General features: G+C 37.5%; 1 protein-coding gene across 3 annotated transcripts in view; it reads right to left on the reverse strand.

The window, feature by feature from the left end:
- Positions 1–4,603: 4,603 nt before the first annotated feature.
- LOC126175192 (coronin-7) overlaps positions 4,604–21,490 on the reverse strand; it is a 244,646-nt gene continuing 227,759 nt past the window's right edge. For 2 of the 3 annotated variants that reach the window (XM_049921787.1, XM_049921789.1), the window contains one exon: positions 4,604–5,887. In XM_049921787.1, coding sequence (XP_049777744.1) covers positions 5,852–5,887 — 36 coding nt within the window. In that variant the 3' untranslated portion in view covers positions 4,604–5,851. Of the gene's footprint in view, positions 5,888–13,111; positions 13,900–21,490 lie in introns of those variants that run through there. The other variant, XM_049921788.1, reaches the window with a different exon arrangement.

A 21,490-nucleotide genomic window follows, 5' to 3' on the forward strand; every position in this document is an offset into this window, starting at 1 on the left:
ACTTTTTGCTTTCTGTTCATTAAGTATGATTCAAACCAGCTGTGTGTATAGCCTTCAATTCCATAAAATCTGAGTTTTTCTAAGAGTGTGACATGATCCACACAGTTAAATGCCTTGGAGAGATCACAAAAAATACCAACCGGCAATAATTTGTTAGTTAGGGCTTGTACTATTTGATGGGCAAATGTGTAGATAGCATTCTCAGTTGAATGACCCTTCCAAATCCAAACTGTGACATGCTAAGTAAATTATTTTCACTTAAATGTGAGACTACTCTTGAATTCATAACTTTTTCGAATAATCAGTTGTTTTCTCCATTTGCATTATGTGACACCAAATGAATTTCACTTTCAGTTAAGTGAAACATGGTGATGGTGGAAAGGGTGTGTCTAATGTGGGTTCATGTGTGCAACAGGTCAAAGAATGCAGAAAACTGTGTGACAACAAACCAACAGCAACTTGGCTACACACCAGCAGTCTGATGACAGGATTGAGCAAGTGGAGGAAGTTGTTTTAGAGGATTGCTGAATGATTGTAGTACACATCACCAACAAAGTTGCAATTTCCATGGGGTGTATACATGCAATCCTACGTGAAGACTTGTACATGTGAATGCTTATGCATGAATGCTTATGCATTACCTTACAGCTACATGCTTGGTATATTGCCAGGCAATGATGATGGTATGGGTGGGACTTTCATTTCATTGACTGGATACTGTTTTTCAATCCCCAAATTAAGCTACTGCGTCAGTGATTTTCCAGTGATCAAAGCAGACTTCTAAAGAAGCGTTCACAGTGGCCATGGAATCATGGCATCAACATCGTGAAAAATATGTACAGCTCCAGGGAGATTATGCTGGGAAGTGACAAGTTTCACAGTTTTTGTCTTATTTGTTTGTGAGCAAAACAAAATCAGATGTGTTATAACTTGAATGCACCTTTTATAAACTAGAATGACTTCACAGACTAAAGCAAAAATCAACCACATACAAGTAGCAAATTCCATTGACTAACTAGCCTGTGCTGTCCATGGCAACATTACAGGGTGAGAGGTGAAGTGTGGCGAGATGGAACGAACCGATATGAACAACTTTCAGCCATCTGATTTCGAGGAATGAGCAGTAGTTACATCAATATAGAGCAGGATGAGACTGTTAATCAGGGAGGGGAGCACAATACATACATATGAAGGGAATTTCATACCTCTTGCAAGATTATTCTCAGAGCAGCAAAGAATATGAGCAGACAATTGTGAGGAACAACATTCACAAATGATCACATGTGTGTGAATTTCTAAGGGACAAAACTGCTGAGGTCATTGGTCTCTAGACTTACACACTACTTAAACTAACGTTTGCTAAGAATGACACACGCATCAATGCCCAAGAGAGGACTTGAACCTCCGGCAAGAGGCGCCATGCAATCCGTGACGTGGTGTCTCAATAACATTCCAAGTACATCCCAAAAGTTCTCCACTAGTTTCCAGTGTGAGACCGAGATAAGTCACTTATGCCAATTTCTTTGTTATTGTATATTAGTATGCACTAGCATAAGGACATCTTTAAGAATGTCATTTATACATGTGCACAGACATGGAAGTCTGTGCTTCTTCCTAATGATATACCACCTCAGACAGAGAGATTTCTCATTCAAAGGCATACCTTTTGAAAATGTTTAGTGGATGATATTATTTCAATAGCTCACATTCTTGCCCTAATGATACCGGTAATATGTCACCTCATAGATTCCATGAGCCACCAAAAGTGTTGGGGAGCCATGGTGATCCATAATTGCCCAACAATCATCCACAACTTTAGGAGCCAGATCCAAATTGCACATATCTCTCTCAGTGGTGTCCCAGATGTAGGATAGAAGTCAGGTGACCTCAGGGGCCACTCTGATGTATGAGGAAGGTTCCTCAATCCATTCTGACACAATTCAAGAACATTTGGTGATGCACTATCATGTTGAATGTACATGTGGGAGCACACAGATGTTCTATGTTAATGTCTGGCTCATTGCTTCAGAATAAAGTTGAACATTAAGAATAGGAATGAGTCTACCAATAATAGAATGGAGCTACGTAGTGAATACATACATATCACCTGCGTGGTGCTGTAGGCGAGTAGACAAATGCACAGTTAGTTACCATATTGTTTGTTGAGAGAGGATGGAAGAAGTACTCTCATTTCAACCACTGTAAACATCCCCCTTATAAGATACTTGCACCATATACCCAAATGTGTGAGATCATAGCACAGAAGTAACAAATACTATAGTACAGAGGTTGCCACAAGCTTTGCCATATGTGAAGTTAATAACAGAGTTCTGTTCTCTGTGAGTGCATTTTGGTGCAACATGTGGCCACGGTCACAAGAGATTCAGAGAGATTCAAGACAGTGTCTCATCAGGCTGTCTGACTTGCCTCCAAAAAGTAATCCATACGAGAGGGGGTTGAAATATTTCTAGGCTAACAAATAAAGAATGACAGGAATTTCATAACACCAATTTATTTTTCAATATAATACCTGTGTACACTAATACACTTGCGGACACACTCAGATAACTTGTGCAAACCATTCAAATAAAAGGTTCTAAACTTACCCTCCCACACACCACTATTAAAATTATCTCTCTTCATTAGTTTCAAAAGCTTTGTGAGGTGTAAGGTATACAAAAGAAAAACTTTTTACTTATCTTCATTTTCCGTAGTTGTTGGCTCCATTTCTTGCATCTAGGGGTACACCTGAGAATTCCAGATGTGAGGAGGAAGATGGTGTGAAGAAGTTCCTGATAATTTATTGGTGAGTGGGGCGGGGAACAGCAGCATACCACAATAATGACTTATTTCATCTCAGTTGAGCAATGTACCAGCCATAAGCAGTAGTTTAACTGCAGTTTTTAAACACTGATAATTTATGTGGAATAATATTCACATAATTAAAATGCTTTACAGTTATTAAGTATTTTAAAACATGTCATTTACGAAACTCAATAAATTCAGTTTCAATGCTAGGTCACAAATGTAGAATTCCTTGAGATTTTATGAAATTCATGAAATTCTCTGATTTTTTCTGGTAATATGTAATTCTCTGAGAATTCCAGTTTTTTCCAGAAGAATCGCCATCCTGTCCACCAAAAAAAGATTGCTGACTTCTATTTCATATAAACTAAACCTTATTGGCAAGCAGGAAAGCAGGGTGTACTGCTTTGTGTCATTTTGACATCTTCATACTCTACCTTGGATATGTAACACAATTCATTAGCTACGTTCTGAATGTTCAATGATGGTTACTGTACTCCATAGTGAGGTGCTGGTTCAGAATGTTACAGCTGCTCATTCTGCACTCAACTCTGATGGCTATGTCCAGTACAGCGTGATAAGATTGTAATAATGACACACCAAACTATCCCAAACACTAAGGTGATAGGAGTGCTCTCTCTCCAACATAACAGCCATAACTAATTCAATTGCTTACAAATGTAAATATATAATCTCACTAGAAAAAAATCTCTCCTATGGTGAATGATATACACTTGGCTGGCCACCTGTTACATATAACCTCTCCATGAAGATTTCGGCATACAATACTTGCTATTACATTTCTGGCAGCTAAAGTAACAGCAGACAATGGTTTAGATTGTGTAGTGATGCTACTCCTTTGAGTTCATAACAGTAAATATCAGGCATCAGTGTGTCATAGCCCTTGACTATCTTTATTTGAATCTTAACACTCAGAGACTGGCCACTTAGAAAAATACTGGGGGCTAGGAAACTGGCTATTTATGCCATTTTTTAAATCATTACTGGCACATAAGTAATTACTATATCTTCAAGAGTAATTCATACTAAGAAATAGCCATGCTTCCAGAACAAATGCGAAGTGTCTGTAGCAGAATTACAGCAAACTGTGAAACATAACGAGTACACACTTGAAAGCACGTCAACGGGATGATACTGGGTCAGCCATTCACGAAGCAGCTGTTATGTTCACTAATGTTCCTTTTGAAATAATCCTAGAAATTGGCAACAGAAGGTAGTACCTGGCAAGGGGCTGGTTGTGAGACATTTGTACATTGTTCTCATACAAAACGAGTTCAGTTTTCGAGTGATAGGTGGCTCACACATCAAGAAAATCACACATCAACATATACTTGAGTGCCATTTTTTTTAAACACAGAATTGCAGCCCAAGTTGTGCTCGGACTCAGTCTCCAAAGTGTTAAGGGTATAGAATTTGCAGTTACATTTTGTTGTCATGTCTGTGAACAAAAGAATGTTAACCATGCAGTTATCTGGCCACCTTCACGATAGAGAGTGATCTGCTAACGGCCTTCCACTGGGGTTCATTTATAATGGATACACAACAGTGTTCACCTATCTGGGCCATCTCTTCTCATAGAACCAACTGAAGGCCCACTTTCAGAAAAACAGTTGTATGGTGTGGGCTGACAACACAAACAGGCTACAGCACTATGTGGTACATGGTTTGTGGTACTGCGGTAACAATACATTCACGTCTTGTGGTAACTGGTTGATTTTCACAAGTTATGAAAGCGACTGAAAAAAGTTAAAGAAAGGCATACAGACAGACAAAAAAATTGACTTAAAAGTTATTATTGAACTTTTTCTTTTTTCCATGATGTTTCTTGACTCACTGTTACACATTATTAGACATTACAATGGAAATTTTTGCTGTCACTTGTCTTACTGCTGTTTCATGTGTCTTAAAAAATATTTCACTTATAATACCTTTTTCTGTTTAAAGAAATACTTATAAATACATGATATGGGAACTGTCAATGACCAAAAAACTGGGATGGTGCAGAAGAAAAATACTGCATTTATTTATTGTGGTGTGTACAAAAAAGAAAAAAATATAGCCATAAAGCCTACATATTACTACAAATAATATCTGTACAAGCTGTTTGACAACCACTTTGATTCATTTGTGACTCTCATTAACCCTATAGTGTCATGGGCTAAACTTTCACACATGTTAGATAATGAGCAAGTTACTGAATCATTTATCAGCATTTGTAAATCTCCTATAAAACTCTCACTATACCACATGCACAACCTACTTACAACTCCAACCTCACATTACAACAGTCACACAAAATAAGCTTTAATTTTTTAAATTCAGAAATTAACTCTAAATATATTTTATAATAAATATTTATGAGATTTGGAGTAATGTATGTTATACAGTAACTAAATGATGAGAGTATGAAACTGACAAACATTAAATGAAATGTATGTAAATAAAGCTGTAATCTCAGTAACTGCTTGATACATCTACCATTTAAAATGTTCTGCTGTAAACTTCACTGAAAGTCATTAGCTACTGGGCAGTAATATTTGACCATACCAATCTTTCATTCATCAAGATAAACTTCCCCACCACAAGTAACTGCTGTCCAGTTACATCATACAAAGACTAAACCACAAAAAATGCTCTTAAATATATAGTGATACTATAACTTATTAATTGTTGAGCAATTTTCATTAAACAAAAAGAAAGTTTAATAATACTGAAATTATTCAGACTTTTATAAACCGATTTTGGCACCTTAATGGAATGTCTTAAGCACCTGCAGTAGACAATTCTGTTCAAATTTTGAATTAAAATTTTTAATAGTGCAAAAATCCAACATATGTTCATCAGTCAGTTTTGCCAACCAATAACACAAATTCACCAATACAGAAATAAATCACAGAAAGATCTTTCACCCAAAATAGCATCAATAAGGCATCTAAAGGGCAAATACTGTTGATGAAAGACAATTCTAACAATTTCAATCCTTCATTCTGTAGAAGTACTCTCTACTTAAACCAAATACACAATTTTACTGGAGACAGTTTGAAATGACAGAACTGCAGATCTGTAACACAAAATAACGAAAAATGATTTTGATGTCTGTTCTAAAATTATGGCTCCATAACTGGTATGTAATTTAAGATGAAATTATTTACAATTGTGACATATATGAATATTAATGAAATCTATGATTGTTCACACAGATGATGATGATGATGATGATGATGGTGAACATGCTGAAAACAATAAAAACAGTTGTATCGCATAGTGCTTGTCCACTACAGTGTAGCCCATTAGCTGGTGCTATGTGGATGATCACAAAGATAGTTTTGACGTTCTTATCGACGCAATTATATGAATTATACTAGAGGACTGAATATAGAATCAAAGTTTTATGAGAGGTGTCTGTACATATACATTCCTAGCTTCTGTTATAATGCAAAATTCTCAGAATTATGTTGAATCTCATATTTTTTATGAAAGGAAAAATGTTCAAGGACACTATCCAATTATGAATGTACGGATGCATATGAGAAGTACGCACCCAAGTTTCCAACAAATTTATGAGATTTTGTTCTTAGTACTGCCTGGGTAAATAATCAATGCCTGTAATTAAAATTAAAATATACCCACATATTCTATTACACAGGTATACACACACGCACACAGGAACTGATAATCAAGTCAAGAATGATGTTAAATGAACCTTCTACACAGAAAAATATTTCCAGTTTCTACGAGGAAATCATCTGCTGCAGTAGTGTTACTATGTGACCAGTAAATATGGTTAAGAAATTTGCTAAGGCAGACCAGATGTTAGTAATAACATTTGCTGTATTTATCAAGGTTCAGGCACTTTGACACTCAGTGACTTAATTATCTACACCTTGCATTATTAACTGAACTATTATAATGAAAAGCATCTGCAACAATAATGTATCATGACAGTCAATGTTCTGAAATCTGGAATGGAAAATTTTCTTGGAAGAGCACTGAACAACAGTGCTTAATTTCTTCACTGTCAGTTAGCTTGTTCTCATCCAGCAATTCCTTTTCAGAAGACAGGAAATGCCTAATAACACTAGTGTAAGAAAATCCAGTCCGATCTACAGACTGGTTCGAAACATTATTCCTGACAAAGACAGAGAGAACAGTGACTACATCTCTCTTCTTAGCAGCATCCACTGTTAATTTATTTTCTCTAAAATAAAATTAGAATGTTTATTGAAATTTGAAACATGCCAAGATGCTAAAAACACTATGATTGAGGTTACTTTCTGGTGTAAGATATGTGCGCCTAACCTGAGAGGTGGTGCCAACTGTGATAAGGGAAAATGAAAATTACAATTTAACATCCTGTTTTGAAAATTACAATTTAGCATCCCGTTTACATCAAAGTCATTAGAGATGGAACACAAATCCAGTCTGGACGAGTACGAGAAGGAAACTAGTGCTCACCTTGTTTGTGGCACTATTCAAGCATTTGTCTCAAGTGATTTTAGGAAAATATGTATATCACTAAGTCAGTTGGCCAGATTGACATCTAAACCTTTCCCTCCAGATATATAAGTCCAAATCTTAACCATTATGCCACTTTACTTGGTGGCAGTGACAATGAATCTTAGGGGAGATAATATGAGCAGGAGGTTTCTTGGAATGAGAAGAGGAAGAGTACAAAGAGAAAAAGGACAGGAATTCATTTAATAATGACAGACATGAGAAGTTAGGGGGAGAGGACAGGAAAGGAACATAAAGACATAAATATCAGGCAAAAGTAAAAATGGAAAAAGAGGAGAGGGCACACAGAAAGAACATAAATACAGAAATAACAAGCACACATCTTGCTATTCATTGCTCATAGTGCCCATTTTCAATGTGAAGGAAGAACAATAAGGGTTTAATATCCAGCCAACAGTGAAGTCATTAGAAACAGAGCAGAAGCTCAAACTAAAGGAGTTGGCCCTGCCTTTTTCAAATGTAATATCCTAATATTTAACTTAACCAGTTTAGAGAAAACTTAAATTTAAATGGGATTTACACTGCCATGCTCAGAAATCTGAGTCCAGTGTTTTATCCAATGTGTCATTTTTCTCATTATTTTCATAATTACTGATGGCCTGACCTCTTAACAACTGATTATTTTCTATACTGTACTTTCCAAAGCCATCTCTGACTGTCTCATTATATTCTGACAAGTGTCTTTAATATCAATCAACACAATGCAGAAGATGAGTACTTTGGTACAGACATGTTCTTGCACCTCATCAGAAGGCAAAATTGGTGAAGCTCCTATGCAAAAACACAAAAAATGGTGCAGAAATGTTTTACACAGTGGAAGGAATCAATACAGGAATGTGTGGATATAAATGGCTCATACATTGAGGCAACAACCACAAACTGAACATATTTGGTAAGTATACAAATTAGCAATATAAATGTAATTTCTTTTTTGTCGTATCCTGTACACAGTATTCTTCAGTAGAGTGCATGAAATCACCAGTAGTAAATTATTCATCCACTGCCACCAGGCCAACAGATTATGTTGAAACTTATCACAGCATAAGGACACTTCACTGCTTTGAACTGACCTTTGTAAGTGAAAACTGGTAGTACAACTTGTGACAGTTTACAGAGTAAAGATACACATTGATTACTAAGATACTTTCAAACTTCCAAAGCAGTGATTAATGTCAAATATGGCCACAGTTTCTATCTACCAAAACAACAGACTTTAAGTAAGGATCCACATGCAAGAGGGTACTATTGGGGCAATGTCACTACAAAATGAATGCTTATAATGAAGAGCAGTACCTAAAGTATATTCTTGAGAAAAGATGGCAAGAGGATTTGAGACTGATTCCACTAGTATGAAATCAAAATAATGAGGCATTTATGTTTTAAAATGCTCCTTTATCCACAAGAAGATCATTTCATTGCTGAACAAGACCTGTAGTGGAGTATGTAATAGTCCATGAATGTGGTATTAATCCCATTATTGTCAGATTACTATGGCAATTGAGTGTATCACTCTTAACAAGTAGCCCTTTAATTTGTTGCAGATGTTAATAGATAATGGAGTGATATAAAATGGGGCTCAGCCCAGCACGAAACTACTTTGAAAAAAGTCTTCTGATTAAAAAGGTGCTGCTTCATACTGTGGGATTCTAAAAACTTTCACAACACTTCTCAGATTTTATGAATTACAATGGACCATTCAAAAAACTTTAAATGTTACTAACAAGGGAACCTCTTCATTGCACCCCCCTCAGATTTAGTGGTAAGATGGCCCATTGGATAGCCCATCAAAAACTGAATACCGATAAAGCATGAAAGCAGGAAGGAACGTCGAGCAAGTTGGCAGAAGTGTGGTGTCTGGGTTTTATGAACATGGTGTTGGACTGCAAAGCAGGAGATCCCATGTTTGAGTTGCCCTCGTGCTGCCACCACCCCTGCCCCCCCCCCCCCCCCCCTTTTCCAAACATTATAAACTGTCTGTCCATTCATTGATGTGTCCGTTCTCCTCCTGTAGTTTTGGCAGTGTCATACTACACATTTGTTATAGAGTATAATTCATGTGATAAGAATACATAATCATCACAAGTAAATGTGATGAACAGTGACAGCAGGTGAGATGCCATGTAGACTGCTCACAGAAATGAAAACAACAAATAAATGGGTGTGAACTATTTTACAACAAAGTAATTCAAGAGTCCAAAATGGAAGACAAGAGTCATAATATGTGGAACTTGTGTAGAACAAATAGGAGGTACAAATGCCTGGAGTTCCCTTCCTTACATCTCGGATGTTACACCATGATAGACACAAATCTGAATAGAGCGATCAGACATGTTAGTGACCAGATGGACAGTTCATAACTTTGTGAATAAAGAAATGAGGCATAATGGAAATTCAAAACATGGATCTCCCCATTCGCAGTCCAGCACCATGACCATATAACCCCGACGCTGAGGCTCTCCAAATTCGTTCAGTGTTGCACAGTTTGAGCTTTGGGCCGCTCACTAAATTCTGCTTCTTTTTTCACAACTCAACACACATTCTTTCTGTGCTTGATTTGTGTTCAGTTTTTGAATGCCAGTCCACTGGGCCATGTCGCCACTAAATCTGAGGGGTGTGTGATGGGGAGCTTCCCTTGTAAGTATACACTGTATAAAGTCAACATTAAAATATATGTATGTGTTAAATTATATTTAGTATAATTTGACAAAATTCTGTAACATGCTCCTATTCTATTCTACATGGAATTGTTTAAGGGCAGCCCCCCCCCCCCCCTTTCTCTCTCTCTCTCTGTAATGCTATTTAAGCTTTGTTAATTCATCCGAAAGGTACGAAATATTAGACCAGTTTTAAGACATTGGACACTTAATATGAATTTATTTAACAAAGGAGTTGGGCATTTGCCTGGTCCATCTGAAGCAGACTAAAAGTTTAACAACAGCAACTTCACTGTTCTGTAGCAATGTCTGAGAAACTTGGCTCATAAATGTTTCCTGTCATCAATTATACCCACACACACACACACACACACACACACACACACACACACACACAGAGAGAGAGAGAGAGAGAGAGAGAGAGAGAGAGAGAGAGAGAGAGATTGAAAAAAAAATGAAATGAAAATAAGTTGACTAGTGCACGCAATGAAAATGTGAATATAACAACAGTATTTCCTGTTAAATGTTTACATTTCATTAATTTAAGTTTCATTAATTTTATGTACTCATAAATATATATAAGTGTTTTTGTCTGCCTCAGAAGCTAAGTGATAAGTGTTTTTAACTGTCATGTCGGGGACATGGGTTCAATCCCTGGTAATGACATGGATTTTCTCTTATCGAGAGCACTGGAATGGGGTGAATTCAGCCTCAGTATGCCAACTGAAGTAGCTACTTGAGTGAGAAGTAGCAGCGCCAACATCTGGGAAACTGACAATAACTGCTCCATACTGCATCCAAGTATCATCATCAGCAGTGGTTGACACAAAGACCGGTTGGTATGCAGAGCTGCTAGTGATAGTATTTGTGAAATCAACCAATTTTAGTGCATGCATGTTTCATGAATGTCATTATAAAGAAGTTCCTAAGTAAATATCATTTACCAAAATAACAGTAAGAAGTTAAAAAGAGTTAAAGATGAATCTTTAAGCATACACTGCTTAAGTTCCAACACTGAGTACCAGAACAAAATGTGCTTGTGAAACATGCAAGAAGGTGGTGAAAACAATTACAGAAGAGAAAGATCAGACATAAGCTATATGTTCAGCAGACAAGTCATAATACCGATGCATACACTTTCTAGCCACGTTTTATTTTAGCTTCTAATTTTCTATGTATCTCTTAATCTTTTATTAGCTCATTTTTGTCAATATAATATTGATTCTGGAATTGAATCCTCACTGAATTTCATCCCCCCCCCCTGCCTCCCCCCCCCCTCTCTCTCAATCATTCTCCACTTAAGTGACATGTTCTCTCTCGCCTTACTCCTCAAAATATAATTTTAAAACTATCAGATCCTAGTTAATATGAAAATACATAATATGAATTGCTATTGCCTTGTCATTAATCAAGACTGTAGTCTAATGGCCATTATGTGACTGCCAGAAGCTGTATTTGTTACCTTTCAGTACAGAGGGTTTCTTAATTTGATTGTTGAATCATAAAAGATGAGGTTTTCTTTGAAAATATTTACAATTCTTCAATGGGTCCCTGGAGTTTGTGAGCACTGATTTCCTTTTTAATGATATGAACAAAATCTGAAGTATTTTTATTTTGTACCATTGTTTACATAATCGGAAACAGCAAAAATTTTCATAGTGCCATTGCCTCAAATTTATTATAGTAATTAAAAATGCATGAAAAATCTGATAAGCTTTGGGATTTTGGAAGAAAGAAGTTCTTTCTCATTACTGAAGATTGAAAAATAAAGTAAATGTACAGATTATCTGTAGGTGGACTAATGGGTAAAGTGAGAGACTCAGAAGTGTATGTCAAAATCCAAATTCTGAATATGGATCAGAACAGAATATAGGTCACAGGATGTACAGAAGAGATTTCAAATTTTTGATGCTTCAATACAGCTGTGTAAGATAGAAGGCTCCATCACTCATCAGAATGAGCAAGAGACAGATGATCTATTTCTCTCTCTCTCTCTTCCTCATATCACTAAGTTCTTGAATATTAACTTCGGAAGCTCTTTACCATTTCCTCTCAAGTTTTTCTACAAGATTTCCTCATTCATGTTCCTGCAATCCATTCCCCCATCCACGCACAAAAAAAGTCCCTATTTTTGTCCTTGCTGGCCCTCTCAGTTCATTCCTATACATTCAGATAACATGTACTTACAATCACAATGCTTTAACTATTCCACCACCTCTAATGGTTCACAGGCAGAATGTCATGGATCATATCATCTGATATTATGCCTGAGAATCATTCAAGCATCTCTCTAGCTACTTCCTATACTTCTGTCTCTTCCTGACAAGTTTCAAAACATTTATCACTTTCTGTTCTTAGCTGCTTGTTAATGAACTCCAGAAGCTCAACGCTAGGTGGCCACTAGGTCATGTCTGTCTACTTTAGCATTATGCTAAGAAATTCATCTTAGTATGATTATTTTATCTCCTGCAATTAAACTTTTCATATTGACATTTACAGTTTCACTGGTAGCATGCCACTCTTTTTGCTATATATTCACTGAAATCACTGAAAGTAGTAGCTTTTACCATATGCAGTGTTAAGTGAACTTCCTTGAACCATTTGAACCTAATTACTTTTGCTCAAGAATTTCTAACAAGATTATAAGCAAAAAGATGAGAATTCTACTGTAGCTTAGTATCTAGTCATCCATACTGATTTGTGTATCCTAAAAGTTGGCAACAGTACAAAGGAAAAGAAATGTTCAGTGAAGCTCAAGAGATGGAGGCCTCTATAAAGGAAGTAACAAACAAACAAACACACACACACACACACACACACACACACACACACACACACACACACGGAGGGGGAGTGGGATGGGTGGGGGAGGGAGCGGGAGAGGGGGAGGGAGCGGGAGAGGGGGAGGGAGGGAGGGAGGGAGGGAGGGGGAGAGGGGGAGGGAGGGGGAGAGGGGGAGGGAGGGGGGAGGGGGAGGGGGGGGAGAGAGAGAGAGAGAGAGAGAGAGAGAGAGAGAGAGAGAGAGCTTTAAAATAATATGGTTTTTAACACAGTTATATACTGCTGAAAGAGGTTTGAACTTATCTTACCCTGCATTTGTAAACTTACTACATAAAATATGACAAACAGATCATTTTAAACAAAATACATGAAGACACAACAGTGCCTTTTGAATATGGACATGCAAAAAAAATTAAAAAAAATTAATGACACTGAGTGAATTTGTTCTAATCCAGAGCAGAAAACAATCTTGGATACTGTATATTAAGAATAGTTCATATTCTTAGTACTGTTCACTATAAATACACATATCATAAATATTTTAAATATATATATATATATATCAAACAGGCAGTTCAGTTAAAATGTATCTAACATTATTCTTGGGCTAATTGTCAATTAAGACGGGCCACGATGCTGAGTTAACAAATAAAAGTGGCCCAGCAAAAAGATCAACACTATGTTTTAATTTGAAGGACAGTTTGACAGCCCTCAATAGCCTCAGTCATTATTAACAATGTTTACAAGCATTTTACATTTTTTGTTTCTTTTATTACACTTTGCACGTGGGCTGTCATAGACGTTTTAAGAGCCTGGAGTGTATAAGAATGTCAATCTGAAAATTCAAAAAGCATTAACTGGTGACAGAGGAGAACTCGACCCATATATTAATTCAGTCAGCAGAGACAAATCTCACAGAAGTGCTGGAAATTAGTTGTTATAAGAGATTTTTCATACTGTGGCAGTGAATTCACTGAAAGTGAAAACTGTGTGCTTTCAGTTTTAAAATGACCCTGGTTCTTCCAATGCTGCAGCAGTGGAATTAAAAAGATCCATAAAAATTGGTGTGGTCCCTATGTAGATTGTGTAGTCTTGATGATTCAGTGCTGTAATTTCAGTCCTCCTGTAAGCAAAATTAGTAAAAAGTGTCCTGTTAGTAAGTTACCAATTGATTTACAGAATATTCAAGCTGCATCCATGTTATGAAAGGAGTACCATAAAAATTTATTTTCTCACTTTAGTTTGATCATTCAGAGTTAGCACAAAAATGTTTAATGTTACTATTATCGAACAACAGTTCTTAACACACTATTTTGATTTTCAGTAATAGCGTGTTATTTATTGGGATTCTTAGAATGTTGGCTACAACTGCTCACCCACCTTACTTATGAAATATATTTTGTTATGTGAACAAAGTTGCAACTGTACAGCCAATTTAATTCACATGTTAACCAAATAAAAATACATTCATAAAACTGTATTTATTATGTTTATTTCTGAATAAGCAATACGGGGATCTCATTTTCTATTGCATCTCCATAAAAGTGACACTGAAATATGACTGATAAACATCAATTCGTGAAAACAATCAGGAACAGTATTTACTGAAAAGTTAAATTACGAGAGACCTCACTGATCCAAATTTCAGTCCTTTTATCTGTGAGTTCTTAAAATTCCCCAGTTAGTTCAGTCCTGATTTTGCTAATCCACTGCTCTTCAATCTTAACAAAGTTATCAACAATTATAGTTACACTCCGTAATTGTTTCCAGATTTAATCTCTTCAAAATTAGACAAGGTTTTTATGACAAGCTTTATGAAGTTTGGACTTTGAAATGTTGTATGCTAGATTTTGAACACAAGATCCTGTATGAATAATAATAGAGTTCAGAATAAAATTTCACAATAAAATTTCAGTCACTGGTTGCACAGATATTTTTTGAGCCGTGCACAGCTCGTGTTCATGCCATTCATTGCTTGTCATCTTGTCTTTACAGTACCGTCACCTCGTTTCTTATTCGATTTACTGGCGTCACCAAGTTACTGGTTTGCTTGCCCGTGAGCGGCAGCAGTGGCACTTATCGATAAGTGCACTGATGTACAATCTCTGGAGCGACTGCTAGTATTTCCGGGTTGTCCTCTGTTGGGGTTCAGTTGGAACGGAGCACCAGTGAGGTGCGGACAGCCAGTACTCGCCAACCACCGGTGACACACATGAACTGTCTGATGGAAGGATATTGGAGTAGGAACAACTGCTGGTTGGTCATTCAGTTGGATGTCTCATTGGGCAACCTGTATTTGGTCTTTTGACCATTTCTGGGCTTGGGCTTCGTCAGTTGGTCATCTTGCCCAATGTGGGTCGGTTCCTTCCTTGTGCAGAGATGTCGTTGCCAATGGGCGAGAGTTACCCCTGCATGGTTGGGTCCTAGCCAGTGTGCCCGGGTCACCATGTCTCTGAGTTCTGAACAGACATCAAGGGAGTTGGGATGGAGCTGCAGTGAGCTCCGGACAGCCATGACTCACTCGACCATTTCCAACACACATAACTTGAGTGGGGACAATCTTGCTTGGCTGTTCGGTCGGTCTTCTCATCAGACGACATGTAGTTGGTCGCCAAACGCTTATGGAAACTCTGTGTGTGTCGACTTGTGATTTCTCCTTGTTGTTCCACAGAGATTGGTTTTTGGATTGTCAGAGTTTTTGGTGCACATGTTTACATGGAGCTGTGTGTAGCTTCTGTGATTTCCACTGAGCAGTTATGAATGTTGTCTGCGTACTGGAGTAAGTAGTCAGTCAGTTGGGACAGAGCAGCAAGTGTGTGTTTCCTCGCCGTCTTGATGCTGTCCGGCATGGCTTGATGCTGTCCGGCATGGCGTGTAGTTTGACAGCTTTGGTGTTTTCTGTTTTTGTCTTTGAGTGGTTATTGTGCCTCGACTGTGTTTACACACAAATTGTCAAGACATAGTGCTGCTGGGATCTTCGTCCTCACTGAAATTTTTGGTTGTCGTGCCGTTGGTCGGGTGGAAGGGAATTGATTAGGTTGTTGGTTGGTTTGTCAGCCATCCCTAGCTCGTGCTGCCAACTGATTATTTAGTGTTACGCTTGGCTGCCTGTCTCACCTAAACTGTTGTTAAAGTTTCGTCCCCAGGCCGACCCTTGGAACACTTCTGAGCACCACTGTTCTGTTGTTATGATTGTGATTTTCTTTTGTTGCAAGTACTATGCCAGGCCTTCAGTCATGTATTAATTTTGTCTGTTCTATGTTCAGTATATGGCCCTCAGCCGAACCTTATGAGAAGTATTTTAAGATTTGGCCTTCAGCTAAGTTCTATTTAAAATTCTTGTTTGCTCTGTATTTCGGCCATGATTGTTTTAAAATTTGTGGCTTTCAGCTGCAATGTTTAAATTCCTGTCGGTAAGGTTTCTCTTTAATTATCTTGAATTCTTAACATGGCCTTCAGCCATACTGTGTAAATGCTTATCTTAAGGTTTGTCTTTAATTATTATGAATAATTGTTTGGGCCTTCAGCCATCAAGATATTTCAAGTTGTCTTAAGATGGTTTTTTGTTGTACTGTCTAAATGTTTGTCTTTAAAGGTTGCTTTTTATTATGTTGAAATATTTGGGCTTTCAGCTGAGGAATTAATTGAAATTTTACGCAATATGGCTTTTAGACAAAATTGGTAAATGCTTGCCTTTCAAGAGTTTCCTTTGCTGATCTGAAATGTTATTTGAGCCTTTAGCCGAGACGATATTTTAATTTTACTTAAGTAAGGCCTTCAGCCGTTTGTCTAAATACTTGTGCCTTAAAAGGAATGATTTAAGGATATTTCAATATATTAACCTGTCATCTTGAGAAGCTTACAAAATTAGGGATATTATAAATCATTAGATGACCAAGATCTAACTAAACGGGTAATACAATATGTAAAAGGAGATAATCATGAGGGGACTGGAACACTGCAGTAAGTAAGGGGGGGGGGGGGGGGGAGGATAGAAGAAAAATGGGGACAGTATTAGGTATGAGAGAGGAAAAAGACTAATTGAGTTCTGCTGAAGATTTCAGCTAGTAATAGTGAATACACAGTTCAAAAATCAGAAGAGAAGGAGGTATACTTGGAAAGAGCCAGGAGACATAGAATATTCCAGTTGGATTACATCCTGGTAAGGTAGAGTTGCCAAAAATGGGTAGCTTGTAAGGTGTACCCAGAAGTACACATAGATTCAGATCACAATTTACTACTGATGAAGAGTAGGTTAAAGTATAAGAGAATCATCTGGAAGGATCAATGAAGAAGGAAGTCAGATACTGAAACAATGAGGAATGACTAGGTGTGTTTGAAATTCTCTAAGGCTGCAGATACTGTAATAATGAATACATCACAACAGGTGTTTCAGTCGAGGAGAAAAGAACGTCTCCAAGAAATGGTGATTAAAGGAAGTTGGAGATATAAATATGCAAAAAAAGAAGGTAACTACAAAGGAATCTTTGTTTACAGACAAAAAACATCAATTGGTTGACAGAACACAGAAACACAAAACTGTCTGAAATAAGACAGGAACACAGCGATATTGGTCACTTAAAAATGAAATAAATAAGAAACACAGGGAAGCTAATGCAAAATGGTTGAAGTAAAAATGTGAAGAAACTGAAAAATGATTGACATTATAGAAGAGATGGAGACAAAGTGGAAGACAGAAGGGATACAGTATTAGGGCCAGAGTTTAACCTAACATTGGAAGACTTCAGATCAAACAAGGCAAAGGGCATAGGTAACTTTCTTTCAGAAATTTTAAAATGGAAACCAAACCACTATTCAAGTTGGTATACAGAATCTGAGAGACCGGAGACATGCCACCACACTTTCAGGAAAATATTGTGGACACAATCCTGAAGATGGTAGAGGCAGATAAATGTGAGAGCTATCATACAACCACTTTAATATCTTATGCATCAAAGTTGCTAATAAAAATAACAAACAAAAGATTGCAAAAGAAAACTGAGGAAGTGTTAGATGATTATCAGTTTGGCTTTTGGAGAGATTGGAATAAAACCAAATAAATAATTGAGGACATTGGGTACAACTGCTACTCTGAAATGAAGATGGCACAAGACAGTTAGTCGTGGCAGGCTGCAATTTTTTAAAAAAAAAGTTTCTATCAAGTTCAGATCACGTGAAGTTGATGGCCAAGACATCAGTGTGACTTCATGACTATCATGCTCCTTGAAACACTTTTGCATGATTCTGACCTTGTGAAACAGACAATTATACTGCTGGAAATTGCCATAGATGTTGCAGAAGACATCAAGCATGAAGGGATGCAGGAGGCTGAAGGCCCACAGTAATATTCACACAGTCCACAACTGTCATGGTGCCTGCAATTACTAACACACTAATATTGCCTCCACCAGGCTTTAAATGTTGGGTGGTCGATGTCTCGAGCAGGCTGGATGAGAATGTATACCAACACAACCATTTACTTGATGTAACAAGAAACATCATTCATCTGACCAGACATCATGTTTCCACTGAGCCGCAGCCCAATCTTCATGATCCTACGCCCATTGAAATCTTTACTGGGTGTTATTACAGGAACTTGTAGAGGTTATCTGTTGCAGACCCACATGTTTAACAATGTGCACTAAAGTGTATGCTCTGAACATCTGCGCCTGCTCTAGGATTGTACTCTGTCATCAGATCTGCCTCAGATCGCTGCCCATCCTGCTTTACAGAGTGGGCGCACCTCCTATTTCCATGTTTTGTAATAAGGCTTGGACGTCCCACATCCTGTCATCCATTAATTTTTTCACTGTCCATCATCCATTTTCCATAAATGCTCTTGATAGTATTATGTAAACAGCCACCCAGCTTGGCCGTCTCCAAGATGCTTGTTCCCAGGTGCTGGGCAATAACGATCTGCCCTTTGTCAAAGTAACTTATGTCAATAGCTTTCTCAATGTGCTGCCTCGATTACCCCATTTGTGGCCTTTATTGTATTTAAATGAGTCTCCATTCATCTCTGCTCCACTTATATACTTTACTTATCACATAACATGCTCACAATGCCACCAGGTGTCGTTCAGTCCTGTGATGGGCAGTGAATGTTGCATGCCTTTTCTGGAACATGCACTCTCAGAATAAAAATAGTAAAACTCTCAGTGATTCACAATGCCTCTACTGAAGCATCTTCCACAGAGAAGGGTGAGAGTATTGCTAGAGTGTTGACGATAATGCTAGAAGTGTCAATACATGCATGGACATAACTGCAACACTTTTTTTTCAAAGTTCAGTAGGTCAGTTAAAAATGGGTATGGTATAGCGCAACAAAGAAATTACCCACAAGTGTGGGGACATGGAGATAAAAAAGACAAACAACCACACCTTTACTATTGCACTTTAAAAATAATGAAAGGAGTGAATGTAACCATTCACCAATTGGAGAAGGTGTTGAGCAGTCTATAGACACACAAACAGGACTGAAATGTTGCTGACCTTCAGAAAATGCCCTTCTCCATCGATTTCTATCTTTTTATTCTTTTAACCAGTTCACTCACCCCCCCCCCCCCCCCACCTCCCTCCTTCCTTTTATGGTGTTGTCATCATCATGATCTCCCTCTCTGGCCCTGGAACCCTTTTCCTCCTCTACTGTTAACATCCATACATCTCTGTTTTCTGATTTTCTCATCCAGCTTCAGATCTCCATCTTGGTAATGTCAACTAATATATTTTCCATCCTCCATCTTGGTAGGACCCTCTTGCTGGTGGACTTTAATGTCCTTTTCATGGTTCTCTTTGGTGTCCTGTCATCTGACATCACCTCCAAATGTCTTAACCACCACATCTTTGAGATTTGATAAATTTAACTACATCCTTACCTTGTATAGGTTGCTATAATTCAATGTCGTATATTATTTTCCATACTCTGTCCACAGATTTAAGATGGTATTTTTCATTCGAATGTTCACAGGTTGTTTATCCACTTCCGTTACTGTCCATACATCTGATCCATACTTGAAAACTGGTTATACAAATGAATAGTATACTTTTACCTTTCTTGTCACTGTAATTAGAGAATAAGTGTGCAAAATAGCCTCTGTTTTCTGCTTGCATTATTTCTCTTAATATATTTTCTCACATTAATACTGCTGGCCAAAAGGACACCTATGTAACTGAAGCAGCAGGCACTTTCAAACATTTATTAGAAGACTTCAAGTAATTTAGTGGTGTTCTGGCCCTAGAAATTGACATCATCATATATTTTCACATATACAAAGTCCAAATTTTCCTCCTGTTTCAATTATTACATATATTTGATTAAGGGTATTTATCTCTCTTGCCACACTTGCAATATCATTTGCATATACACATAACTGATCCTATTTTGTCCGTATTTTATACTGACACTTCAAAATGCCCAGTTATGGAACTCTGGTCCCAAGCCTGAAGAAAAAATTCTTGATCATTTTGTTATTTAGCTTTACTTTTGCCTTTGTGTCTTTCATTGTTAACTAATATCCTTAATTTGCTACAGATGCACAGTTCTTTTAGTGCCTTAAATGCAGTGGCAGACAGATATGGGGGGAGGAGGCCGCGGGGCATGCACCGCCCCCCCCCCCCCCCCCTTGCGGAGCCGCCCACATTGCCACCTGCGTTGCCCCCGCCAGTCAGCCCGCATGCTATTCGTTCATTTCTTTCATCAGTCAACTCAACTGAATCGAGTTATCGCGTAGTTGTACTTTCCTAAGTAGCGCGCACGTCTGCGTCATCGTATTTTATGCGTTTCTGTCTGGCACATAGGGATCAACTTAATGCCTTAGCTCTTTTGACATTGATTGTCCTATTGACAATGTAATTAACCAATTTGCCAGGAAGAAAATAGGTACATAGGATTCATGATATAAGGAAGAGAACCACAATCTTAACTTTTTTATATCACAAGATGGCATTGTCTTGTATATGTGTATAATCAGTTTAAATAAAACTTTCTTAAACTTTGCATGTGACGATTATTTTTTATTACAGTAAAAGTAAAGGTAACTCAAGATATCTTTAGCACCCCCTCCTTGAGGTTTTTCTGTATCTGCCACTGCTTATGTGATTCTGCTCTGTTAACACTCTCAAACGCCTATTTAAAATCAACAATCAGGAAGTTGAGATCTTTGTCATATTCTTCTTTTTTTCCATTATTTGTCTAGTGACAAAAGTGCCTCTATGTAATCGAAAAAAGCACTGGTACACTCTGAAAATATTTTCACTGCCCCCTTCTTTTTCTTTTCAGTCAGAATCCTTGTTAATACCTTGTAGACTTTATTCAATGATGTTATGCCTCCATAGTTCTCACTTGATAACTTTTCTTCTTTTTTATTCAGACAACATATTGTTCCAGTTTGACAATCCACTCGCACACTTTCATTTTCCCAAACATTATTTGTTACTGAATTTTTCTTATCTACAAGGTAATTATAAAGTCCATGTGACATTTTTTTTAATTTTATGGGTAAATAGCTAAATGTAATGTAACAAATGATACATTAGTGAATGACAAACTCTCAAAGTTTTTTTAACATGGTGCCAACTAGTTACTTTGGAAAACTGCAGACAGGGGTGCCACCAACCATAGTTGCTGAAAATGATGCCAGACTAGGAGGAGTAACACACTGCACGCTAGACCTTGCCTGTTGTTAATCATCTGTAAGTGTTCAACGAACTTTCTG

The sequence above is a fragment of the Schistocerca cancellata genome, chromosome 3, assembly GCF_023864275.1.
Source record: "Schistocerca cancellata isolate TAMUIC-IGC-003103 chromosome 3, iqSchCanc2.1, whole genome shotgun sequence".
NCBI lineage: Eukaryota > Metazoa > Arthropoda > Insecta > Orthoptera > Acrididae > Schistocerca > Schistocerca cancellata.